Raw genomic sequence first — 12,505 nt, forward strand, 5'->3', positions numbered from 1 at the left:
GGGCTTCGAGGTAAAATAACATTGTTTGCCGATGATGCCAAACTGTGCAATGTAGTGAGCAAAAGCACAACAGACAAAAAAGCAATGACAGACGATATGGTGCATGACTTACTTCTGCTGGAGCACTGGTCTAGGTCCTGGCAACTCAGTTTCAATGCCAAAAAATGCAAAGTCATGCACCTGGGAAGCCAGAATCCATGCAAGATCTACACCCTAAATGGCGAGATCCTGACAAGAACTGTAGCAGAAAGAGACTTGGGAGTGATTGTCAGGGAAGACATGAAGTCGGCAAACCAAGTGGAGCAAGCTTCATCCAAAGCAAGGCAAATCATAGGTTGCATACGCAGGAGTTTCATCAGCCGTAAACCTGAAGTCATTATGCCACTATATAGATCCATGGTGAGACCGCACCTGGAGTACTGTGTGCAATTCTGGAGGCCGCATTACCGCAAGGATGTGCTGAGACTGGAGTCGGTCCAGAGAATGGCCACCAGGATGGTCTCGGGACTCAGGGAGCTCCCGTACGAGGAGCGGTTGGGGAATTTGCAGCTCTACTCACTCGAGGAGCGTCGAGAGAGGGGAGACATGATCGAGACATTCAAATATCTCACGGGCCGCATCAAGGTGGAAGAAGACATCTTCTTCTTCAAGGGTCCCGCGGCAACAAGGGGGCATTCGTGGAAAATCAGGGGCGGGAAACTGCACAGTGACACTAGGAAGTTCTTCTTCACTGAAAGGGTGGTTGATCGCTGGAATAGTCTTCCACTTCGGGTTATTGAGGCCACCAGTGTGGCGGATTTTAAGGCCAGATGGGATAGACATGTGGGATCTATCCGCAAAGATAGATAGTGAGGATCACTGGGGTGGGCAGACTTGATGGGCCTTGGCCCTTATCTGCCGTCTATTTCTATGTTTCTATGTTACGCTTCTCAAATGTACATATTTGATTCAACTGAAAAAGCATTAGTACCTATGATGCAAAAACACCTCTATATTTTGTACCCTCAAAGTGCCCATAATTAACTGGAAAATAAATAACTAAATCCATAATTTACAAAACCTTAATAGAAGCCCTAATTATATATTTAGTTATAACTCAACTCAACTTGCTACTGAAGCATTAAAGACATACTGAGTGTACTATACTGAGTCATAACATCCCGGAACCCTCGAGGAAGAAGTGTTTTCCGAAACACGGACTGTGTCGGGTCCTGTCTCTTCACATATGAGAATCATTATTTGGATTGGTTCATTATATCTTTACCAATAAAAGACTTTGTGCCTTGTACATCACATATGAAGTTTTTCCTTTGTTTTCGTCATTTGACTCTTTACTACAGATCTTTTGGATCGTACTTTTGTTTTATCATGTCTGATGAACATGAAATGCTGAATGTTGCAAGTAATAAAAAGGACTTATGAAACTATTGGCATGCCAAAGCTCAGGTTATAAAATATTGGCAGTCACGTGTTTAACTGACAGCAGTTAGGCAAGAACCATTGGTTTAGCATCAGGGTTTGCGCCTATAGTTAGGCGTGTAATTGTGGACTTATATTACTGTTCTATAACAGTAATCATCAGTGTAACTGCTATTATAGAATTCACACTTAACACACACACTTTAGGTGCTTAACTTTGAAAGACTTTTTGAGAATTATCCTCCACACACACCCCCCCCCCCCCCCCCACCAAGTGTAGCTGACTAATAACTGCTTTTCGTTACAAAGAAGATAACTTATCAATGCAGTTCTTCAAGATCTGGCTGATTGCTATCAAGAAAAACAGGTACAGTGCCCAGTGCCTTAGTGGATGGGGAATCTTTTCACAACAGGGCCCATTTGTGCCAAACCTCTAAAAAGAGAGGAAAAACTAGAATGCAGAGGCAGGTTTTAACTAAAGCAAAGGTAGAAAAAAAAGTACAATAAGAAAAAGCAAATGTGTACAGCCTTCTATATTAAATAATTACTTCTTAAATGTACAACAGGATGAGTAGGTTGACATGGAGGATGTTTCCTTTATACAGTGGAAAAGGGCTAAATCAGCATGGAATGGAGGCGCAGATTAATGGTTACAGAAGTGGGTTACAAACTAGGAGAGTCAGGGTTCAAATCCTACTCCTCCCACTGCTACTTTTAGTGGCTTTGGCCCAGTCACTTCCTCCCCCATTGTCTCAGGTACTATTTACAGTATAAGCCAATTTGGGCAAGGAGATAACTTTGAGCTCAGATTTGGAAAAGGCAAGAAATAATCTTAAATCTAAATGGGGTTTGTCAGTTAGACAGATATTTTGCTATTTAGGTTGAAATGACACAAAAAAATTTCAAAACAGTTATAAAAATATAAACCATAGTATAGCACATATAATAATCAACAAGCATGATAGTCTGAATACAAGATTTAGAGACTGGGTGCATTAAAAGTCCTAGATTAAGAAAAAAATCTTAAAATCATCAAACAACAAAAGCTTTCTTAATGCAGAACATTAGCAACTTTCTGTATTGCTGGTTATACCAGACTGAAGTGTATTAGAAAAGTCATGGTCTCTTAAAATGTAGGTTAGCTATAAAAGTCAGTGCATTGGATCTGTCCCCAAACCCACACATAAAGGGACAAAATATATTGCCAATATTCTTAAGGCTATTCCCACGGTTTATAAAAGTAGCAGCAGTGCCGTCCTGGAGGGTTATGGGTGATCAGGAAGCCACCTTGAAGGAGGCATCAGTAGGTCTCCAGTGCCTTGAAAGAGGTTATGAAAGTCATGCTTCAGTCACTCCTTCACCATTTTCATGGGGCTGGAGTTGTTCTCTCTCCTGTTCTTCTTGTGGTGGTCGCACACGTTTAAAGAAGCCAAACTAAAACATGGATACAAAAAATAAATTATCTGGATCATGTCCGAAGACATTCATTATATTGTCTTCATGTACAGAGGTTCTTTGTATGCTAACGTTTGATGAATGAAAGCATTGGAAATTATGCTTATATTGGCATCGTCTACTCTAATATTAATAGGAAGTGTTTCATCTACTGTAGATTCATTAACATAAAGGACCTAATATTCAGAGTGATTTAAGTGGGCAGGAGAGGACTCTAGCCTACTTAAATCGCTTTGACCTACCCAACTGTCAACTGTGGCGCTAAACTTGGCAGTGCTTCTGAATATTGTCTCTGATCACCCATAGTGGACAAGCAGCGGCACTGGGGAGGAGCTGGCGGATATGTGGGTCAGTAATATTCAGTGCCAGTATATTTGTCTTAACCTAGACTGACTAGCTATGCGGGTCTCACAGAGAATATCATCTAGGACCTGCATAGCCTTTTTTGGTTAAGACCCCCCATCTCACTCCTACCCTCTGATGCAGCCCCTTCCTTTCCCCTCCTACCAGTCCATAAGAGTCACAAAGCTTTTCCTCCCTTGGAATGACCACTTGAAATCTCCCCCTGACCTCCTCCTTCCCAGTCTCGGTAGGCTTCCTAGGCCTACCTGATATCCCTGTTAATCCAGTGGGGAGTGATGGAAGCAGGAGTGACATCCGCTCACTCCTGCCTCTTGTGGCTGCCTTCAGAAAGTGGTTGCCAAACCTCTCATAGCAGCCTTGCATTAGTACTACATATTTAATAATGAGGAGAAGGACCTCAAACACCTTCAATAACACTGTTTCATAGTGTTTCTTAGGGGTGTCACATGCTTGTCATTCACAACTCCAGAAAAACCTCCTTGAAGCAATTTATAATTTTTCAATTATTGGTATTTTTATTGCTGTAAGGCAGCATTTGAAATGGAAAACATTAAGAAGTGAGTTGGTTGCACTTGGCTGTAGTTTCAAAAGTAAGGAGCTGTAATAAATTCTTGTGAAACTACCTCTGATAAAACTTCAAAGCATGAATAAATGATGGAGCTTTTTCTGGATCTGTGAATGACAAACATATGAAATACCTAGGAGACACTGTGAAATACTGTTATTGAGAGTGTCTGAGGCCCTTTTCCTCCATTATTAAATTAGATAGGAAAATGCTAAGAAAAATGTACATACCATATATACAGTGGTGCCTCACACAACGAACTTAATTCGTTCCAGGAGCAAGTTTGTTATGCGAAAAGTTCGTTATGTGAAACGCGTTTTCCCATAACAATACATGTTAAAAAAAATAATTCGTTCTGCAGCATAAAATATGCTAAGATGACATAAAAAAAGATAAATTTGTCAAAATGGTGAAAATGGTGGTCTTGCTGAGGCCAAACTCTTTGACGAGGTCACACTGTTTTACCCCACATTCACTCCTTCTAATTATTTCCCGTTTCATTTCAACAGAAATCACCTTCCTGCTTTTTTTAGAAGCCATGATATATAAAAAATATTGAGTTTATCTTAAAAGGACGACTGTATACAGTGAGAGAGAGCAGTTAAGCGCAGTGACTAACGACTGCCTGCAGTGCCTGCGCGGAAGGATGCAATACATCGGCAGCTCGGGCGACTTCATTGTGTGAAACGAAGTTCGTTGTGTGAAACGAAGTTCGTTGTGTGAAACGAAGTTCGTTGTGTGAAGTTCGTTGTGTGAAACGAAGTTCGTTGTGTGAATCAAGACATGAAGTTCGTTGTGTGCAGCGTTCGTTGTGTGAGGCGTTCGTTATGCGAGGCACCACTGTACTTGATTATAAGTCCAGAAATGTGTGCTTCAAAACGCATTAAACAAGTTTTATCTATGGCAGTTAAGATTTAATGCTCTGATCTCTGTTTTTCCTCTGAATATCTACTTATTGTATTTCAGCACTCTTGATTGTAAACCGCCTAGAAGTCGCAAGATTGTGGCGGTATAGAAGAATAAAGTTATTATTATTATTATAATACTAAGAAATGCAAATTCATGCATATGGGCTGCAAAAACCTAAGGGAATGGTACAGTTTAGGGAGAACTTTTGTGCTTGAAAGAGGAGCAGAACTTGGGTGTGATAGTATGTGATGATCTTAAGGTGGCCAAACAGGTTGAAAAGGTGATGGTGAAAGCTAGAAAGATGCTTGGGTGCATAGGGAGAGGAATGGCCAGTAGAAAAAAGAAGGTATTGATCCCCTGTATAAGACTCTGATGATACCTCATTTAGAATATTGTGTACAATTCTGGAGATCACACTTTCAAAAAGATATAAACAGGATGAAGTCAATCCAGAGGAAGTCAACTAAAATGGTTGGTCTATGTCATAAGGCGGACGGGACAGACTTAAAGATCTCAATATGTATACTTTGGAAGAAAGGTGGAAGGCGAGAGATATGATAGAGATGTCTAAATACATATCTGGCATAAGTACGTATGAGATGAGTCTCTTTCAGTTGAAAGGAAATCCAGAGTGCAAGGGCATAGAATGACGTTAAGAGGTGATAGGCTCAGAAGTAATCTAAGGAAATACCTTTTTTACAGAAAGGATGGTAGATACATGGAATAGTCTCCCAATGAAGTAATCTAAGGAAATACCTTTTTTACAGAAAGGATGGTAGATGCATGGAATAGTCTCCCAGAGAAGGTGGTGGAGACAAAGATGGTCTCTGAATTCAAGAAAGCACGGGATAGGCATGTGGGATCTCTTAGGGAGAGGAGGAGACAGTAGATGCAGCGGATGGGCAGACTGGAAGGGACATTTGGCTTTTATCTGCCATCATGTTTCTATGTTGCTATGGGTATTTAATCCCCCTATTGCTATGAAATTTAATCCCCCCTGCATCCGTCAGCAGCATGACCCAGAATCTCTCCTTCACTTCCCTCACTCTGCCAGCCACAGTTCAGCATCTCAATCTCCCTCATTCACATTTTAAAATTTTCTATTAGGTTGAAAGATTCACCAAATCTAACTAGGGGCAGTATTAAGAAACTTGAGGGGATCTGCAGTCAACACCAGCCTTGAGCAGCATAAGGATGAAATCGCTGCAATTTGCAACTTTTTCCACACCGGTAGATTGCAGCTATTCAGCAACATTTAGTTTCGCCATGGAGCAACACTTTTTTTTTTGGAAGCACCACCTGATCTGCGTTTCCCTCCAGATCAATCATGGTGAACACGAATCGCCACACTGTTTGTATCTCAGTTGGAGAGGCTTGAATTTATTATTGTTATCATTTTTTCCTGCTGTCCCAGAGGTTGCTTCTGATAGGATCCCTCTGGAATAATAAGTATCAGATGCCAAGAGCTTGGACAGAGTCCTGCTGTGATCTCTCTTTACTTTGCCGACAGGCTTTATAAAGCTAAAGTAATCTATCCATAAGTAAGTTAAAAAATCAAAAAAGAAACATCAAATGCTGGCACTTACTATAACAATTATTATTTTTATTTACATCAATTTATTTACATCAATTACTTCAAAGTTCAAAACAAAAAAAAGTATGTTTGTGATTTCTTTCAGGCAGTGTCAGATGGGAGTGCTGCGCTGGCAAAGGCTGGTGGGGAGGGAGAAGAGGGAGAAAGAGATGATGAGGGGTGAAAAAAAGGGAAAAGTGGTCTGAAAAGGGAGAAAAAAATACTCTTAAAGAGAAGGGAGAACTGACATTAGGATGGAAACATTCTACAACAGATTCAGAAGAAAAAAAAAATTAAAAACACTTCTTTGAAAGCATACACACTATAGACAACTAACTCGAAATACCTAGTGTCACTAAATTCTATACCCAACTCAGTTATGGAACCTCAATCCTCCCTTCCCCGTTACTCCATTCATAACTCAGTCCTCCTCAAACTAGTATAATATAATGTAGCATATGCATCTGTAATACCTTATATTGTAAGTTACCTTGAACCTATTTAGGCATACTGAAACTCAGAAATACTGGATTAGATTAGTAATCCTGAAGAAGCAGGGTGGAATTTAACAATAATAATAATAACCCCACCCCATATGTGGTCATGTCAGTTTGAACAACGGAATAGTGCAAGCTATCTGAGAACCTGTGGCAGTGAAAAAAATGCTACGAAGGGGCAGCAGAGAGAAAAAAATATATAGTAGCTGTGTGTGTGGGGTGTCAGCAGAGAGGGCATGCTGGGACTATGTACATGAGGAGGCGGAAAGAGGGAATGCTGGATCTGTGTGGTGTGTGGAGCCAGTGAAGAAGGGAGAAGGATATTCTGGCTGGGGTGAGGTGTGAATGAGGTAGGGAGACTGAACTGTTCGTGTGTTTGAGGGACGGGGTCAAATTTGGCTGTGTGTGGCCTCGACTCATATATAGGTCACACCAATTTAGGCCATTTTTAGTCCCACAAGTACCCTCGACTTATACATGAGATTGATTGACTTATAGTCGAGTATATATGGTAGATTACATTAATTAAACAACAATCAAAAATATATGAAGGAATTTTTTCAATGTAATTATGTGTGAAGTTGTTTGACCCATTTGTTTTTTGTATTGTATGTAGTATTTTGTTGGGTTCAGATTTGTTCTCATTTTTTTGCACAAATCTATTTTATAAATGGAACTTAGGTGTATCTCCCCTCCCCCCCTTTCTTTCCAGATAACTCTCACAGATGATTATACCTGTTCTCAGTCTCTTGCAGATGTACTGGGAGATTTTACATGCATCTGCATGTATTTTGTATAGCATGTGTACATAAGTCCAAATTCTAACCCAACTCCTTCCTCAGGAATGCCTATTCAATCAGCACTCTGTATCCACAGGGGATTGGTTCCAGGACCCTCGTAGATACCAAAATCCTTGGATGCTGAAGTTCTGTTAATTCCCTCCCTCTTCTCTTCCCCCCCTGCATGGTTTGGCATCTCTCTCACCCTCATGGGCTGGACAGCAGTTTGCTCTCTTTCTAAGGTCCCCTGCACCGGTGAACCCTTGCGGCCAGTCATTGGCCCTGCTGCAACAGCAGCAGCCATATTCAAAGGCTGTCTGCAGCCTGAACTGGGTTTTTCCCCTGACCCACCCTGTCCCTTCTGGCACAATTTTCTGGGCAGGACAGGGCAGAGGGAAAGGCCTGGTACAAGCCATAGGCAGCTTTTGAGTATGACTACTGCTGTTGCTGCAGCACTGAAGACTGGCTGCCAAGTTACTCTGCAGTCTGCGAGCTGCAGTCAGGTCCACAGTTGGTTGAATCTGCTAATGCAGAGCCCGCAGATATGGAGGGCTGACTGTACTCATGTCCGGTAAGAAGATGCAATGAATGGCTGCTATTTTACACTTTTATCCACATAGAGCCCAAGAAATTATACAAAACTTATTTTTGTGTATAAAATATTGTTTTATCTTTAGAAACAGCTTATAAAATTGCCCTCCAAAATACACATACAATTATTTGACTCAGACAAGGTAATTATCCTTACCTTGTACATCACGAAGACCATAAGTGATAAAAGCAATAAGCCTGCGAGAACAGCTAAAATGATAACCCAGATAGGTACAGGCAAGTTAGGACCTGTAGTAACCCATAACACATTGGTAGATACCTACAAAAACAAATATAGAAGGTGTTAAAAGATAATAGCCAGAATCTCTAACTTGCATTTTGCTTGCACTCATGAATATAATACCACACAACAACATTTTTGCTTGCATGAATAAAGGAATCTAATTATCACTTGGACAAAGAAACAACCTACTGCTAGGGGACAAGAAACATCATTTTGAACTGGACATCTGATAGGACAGGAGCTCCTGCCCAGCCCCCACTAGACCTCAGGAAATTCCAAAGTAGGTCTGGGGCCTATGGGAGGATAAGGTGGGCATTATCTGATTGGGAGGCCTTCCGAGTGGGAAGGTTATAATTTGGGAGGCTGAGTTGGGGGACCTTCTGGGTGCAGGTGTCAGAACAGGGGTGGGGAGGTTGGCTGGGGGGGGGGGCTTTGGGAAAGGCGGTTATGAAAAGGAGCTCCCTATCACTGTGCCAGGCCCTTCAAGAAGTGTCTGGAAGCATTGGGCTAATTTTGTTGCCTGAAGCTCCCACGATGAAAAAAAAAATGCTACTTGTGAGGCTTTGGCACTGAGCTACTGCAGATCAGTCACTCCTGTGGTAAAAGCATAATTTGTCCCTCACCTTAATTATCTCCCTAAAATTACTAATTGTATGTTTATGCAATTTAGATATGCAAATGCTGCTCTTTAAAAATCTAGATCAGGAGTGGGCAACTCCAGTCCTTGAGGGCCGGAATCCAGTTGGGTTTTCAAGATTTCCCCAATGAATATGCATGAGATCTATTTGCAAGCACTGCTTTCAATGCATATTCATTGGGGAAATCCTGAAAACCCGATTGTATTCTGGTCCTCGAGGACTGGAGTTACCCATGTCTGGTCTAGATGCTCTAAAATTACCTTCTTAAAGTTTGATGATAGCTGTCCAGTTTGAATAAAGTGGTAGAGGGCTATGGAGTACTAACTGTTGTCATCGCTAAACATGCATTAGAATCCTTCATTGTACAACTCTCTTCTTATATTTCTAATATCACTATGGGGCTCATTTTCAAAAGAGAAAAATGTCCCCAAAAAATGGCATAAAGTGGCATTTGGATGTTTTGTTTGTTAAAACATCCAAATTGCCATTTTCAAAATACATTTTTAGATGGTTTTCTATGCTGTTTGTCTGCAGTATGTATAAATCTCAAGAGGGCATGTTTTGGGTGGGATTAGGATGTACTTATGATTTGAATTTTTTTTTTCTGCAATAATGGAACATTACTGAAAACATCCAGGGCAAAACTTGGACATTGGATGCTAGACACATTTCAATAATGAGTAAGTGCCAAAAAGGGGGCCAAACTGTCAAGATGATTACTGGAGGCATGAAGGCGTGGCCTCTCCTTATTCCCCCAGTGATCAATGATCTCATCCCACCCCCAAAGAATGAAATAGTACATACCAGCCTATATTATAGCTTCAGATGTTATGGTCAATCCTATTAGAGCAGCAAGCAGGTCTCTGGAGCAGCCTAGTGGCTGGTGTGTGGACTGCAGAAGGGGACCCAGGCCCATACCCCTGTAACTAGTACACTTGTGGTGGAAAGCGTGAGCCCTCCAAACCCCACCCAAGACCTACTCTATCAACATACAGGTGACACCTGCAGGCATAAGGGCTATTTGGTATAATAGTTTTGAGTGAGTTTTGGAGGGCTCACCATACAGCACAAGGGCTTTATTTATTTATTTAGATTTCTATCCCGTCCTCCCAGTAGCTCAGAACGGTCTACAAGTGAACATACACAATGGAGAGTAATTTGACATATAAGAAGTACAACAGGTTTAAATGTTTGGACTATAAGAATGTGATGAATTTAAATAAAGGGAGAAGGTACCTGGGATCTTTTTTGTGGTGTTCACTGTTCTGCTGGTATATCTGTGTGGTCAGTCTGCTAAAAATGCTGGTTCCTTCTACATCCCAATGACTGCTTTTTGTGTGCTTTTCATTTGGACATATTTTTTTTCTTCATAAATAGATCAAAAAGACAGACGAACTGAGGACAAACATCTCAGAAATGGCCATTTTCTAAACAGAAAATGGTCACGTTCACTGCTGGATTAAACGTTTTATGCAAAATTTAAACTTGGATTCAGCACCCTGAGGTTGCAGGTTCAAGCTCAGGGCTGTTCCTTGTGACCCTGGGAAAGTCACTCCATTGCCCCAGGTATGTTAGTCAGATTGTGAGCTCACAGGGACAGATTGGGAGAAATACTTGAGTACCTGAATGTAAACCACTTAGGCTATAAGTGGTATATAAATACAATAAAATAAAAAGCATTCTAACAAATTTTCTTGTTACTTAAATTCCCAGATAATTATTTATTTATTAATTTATATACCGCATACAACTATGCGGTTTCCATATCACATACATAAAATCTTGTTTCCTTGCGATTACCACATATAACATAGACATGTCTAAACAACATCATTAATCGTCCCTGTTATGAACAGGGATAGAGCGCAAATCCAATCAATTCAGAAACACAAGCAAGCTTTAAATCATACATCCATTCATACATACTCCACTATGAATGATTGACCTCATGATACTCACTAATACAACATATGAAAAGAAGATTGGATATAGCACATTTGGAAAAGTCAACCTGGCCTATTTCCTTTAAGTTCAAATTCTCTTTCAAGCTGAAGGCTTTTCTGGAAGCAACAGTTTAAGAAGATTGCTTAGAATTATAAGAACATAAAGAGTTGGCATACTGGGAAAGACCAAAGGTCTATCGAGTCCAGTATCCTGTTTCTAACAGTGGCCAACCAGGTCACAAGGACCTGGGTTGATCCTCAGGAGTAAAACAGATCTTATGCTGCTTATCCTAGAAATAAGCAGTGAATTTCCCCAAACCATCTTAAAAATAGCTTATAGACTTTTCTTTTAGGAAATTATCTAAACCCCTGCTAAGCTAACTGCTATCACAACATTCTCTAGCAATGAATTGCAGAGTTTAATTACACGCTGAGTGAAGAAATATTTTCTCCATGTTGTTTTAAATCTACTACTTAGTAGTTTCATCGCATGCCCCCTAGTCCTAGTATTTTTGGAAAGACTAAACAAGTGATTCACATCTACCTGTTCTACTCCATTCAGTATTTTATAGATCTCTACCATATCTCCCTTGAACCATCTCTTTTCCAGGCTGAAGAGCCCTAGCAGCTTTAACTTTTCCTCATTGGGAAGTCATCCCATCCCTTTTATAATTTTTGTCACCCTTCTCTGTACCTTTTCTAATTCTGCTATATCTATTTTTAAATGTGGTGATCAGAATTGCACACAGTATTCGAGGTGCGGTCACACCACAGAGCGATACAAAGGCATTATAACATTTTCATCTTTGTTCTCCATTCTTGTTAATTCCTAACATTCTATTTGTTTTTTTTATCCACCTCCGTACACTGAGTTGAGGGTTTCAACATATCCTTAATAATGACACCTAGATCCTTTTCCTAAGCAGTGGCTCCTAATGTGGAGCCCTGCATCAAGTAACTATATTTTGGGTTCCTCTTTCCCATATGCATCACTTTGCATTTGTTCACATTAAACGACATCAGCCATTTTGACACCCAGCCTCCCAAGGTCCTCTTGCAATTTTTCACAATCCTCTTGCGATTTAACAAATTATTGCTGTCACTTAAGTTTGTGTAGCAAGAATATACATAAGCAGTGGTGTGCTGCCCGAGAGACAGTTTTTAAATATAGCCAGGATCCATACTAGACGCAGTGAATCTTTAAGTGCCAGCCGGAGGCCTTCAGGTGGTGCTCTCATCATTTCCAACTGCTCTCTCCACTCGCCCTGTGCACCTTCCTCTTCTACTGGGCTTCACTTGAGATGGTGATGGAAGTAGATGTCACCTGAAATGTGTATGTTGCTGCCAGATAAGTCATGTCTTGGGGCCGATGAGGGAGCAGGCAGAGAGGAAGTGGCAGTGGCCGGTTCCCCGGGTTTCTTACCTGAGCATGGTAAGGGACGGGCGGCAACTCTCTGGGTGTACCAGTAATCTGGGTACATCACTTTTTAAATTTTTCAAGAGCCTGTTGTTTTTACATTTGTCAGCGC

At 40.9% G+C, this 12,505-nt stretch overlaps 1 protein-coding gene across 1 annotated transcript in view; it reads right to left on the reverse strand.

Moving 5' to 3' along the window:
* Positions 1-1,937: 1,937 nt before the first annotated feature.
* ITGAV (integrin subunit alpha V) overlaps positions 1,938-12,505 on the reverse strand; it is a 165,261-nt gene continuing 154,693 nt past the window's right edge. Inside the window, exons 29-30 of the mRNA XM_033945921.1 lie at positions 8,309-8,431; positions 1,938-2,853 (exon numbers count right to left, since the gene is read on the reverse strand). Coding sequence (XP_033801812.1) covers positions 2,758-2,853; positions 8,309-8,431 — 219 coding nt within the window. The 3' untranslated portion in view covers positions 1,938-2,757. The remainder of the gene's footprint in view (positions 2,854-8,308; positions 8,432-12,505) is intronic.

The sequence above is a fragment of the Geotrypetes seraphini genome, chromosome 5 (genome assembly GCF_902459505.1).
Source record: "Geotrypetes seraphini chromosome 5, aGeoSer1.1, whole genome shotgun sequence".
NCBI classification, from domain to species: domain Eukaryota; kingdom Metazoa; phylum Chordata; class Amphibia; order Gymnophiona; family Dermophiidae; genus Geotrypetes; species Geotrypetes seraphini.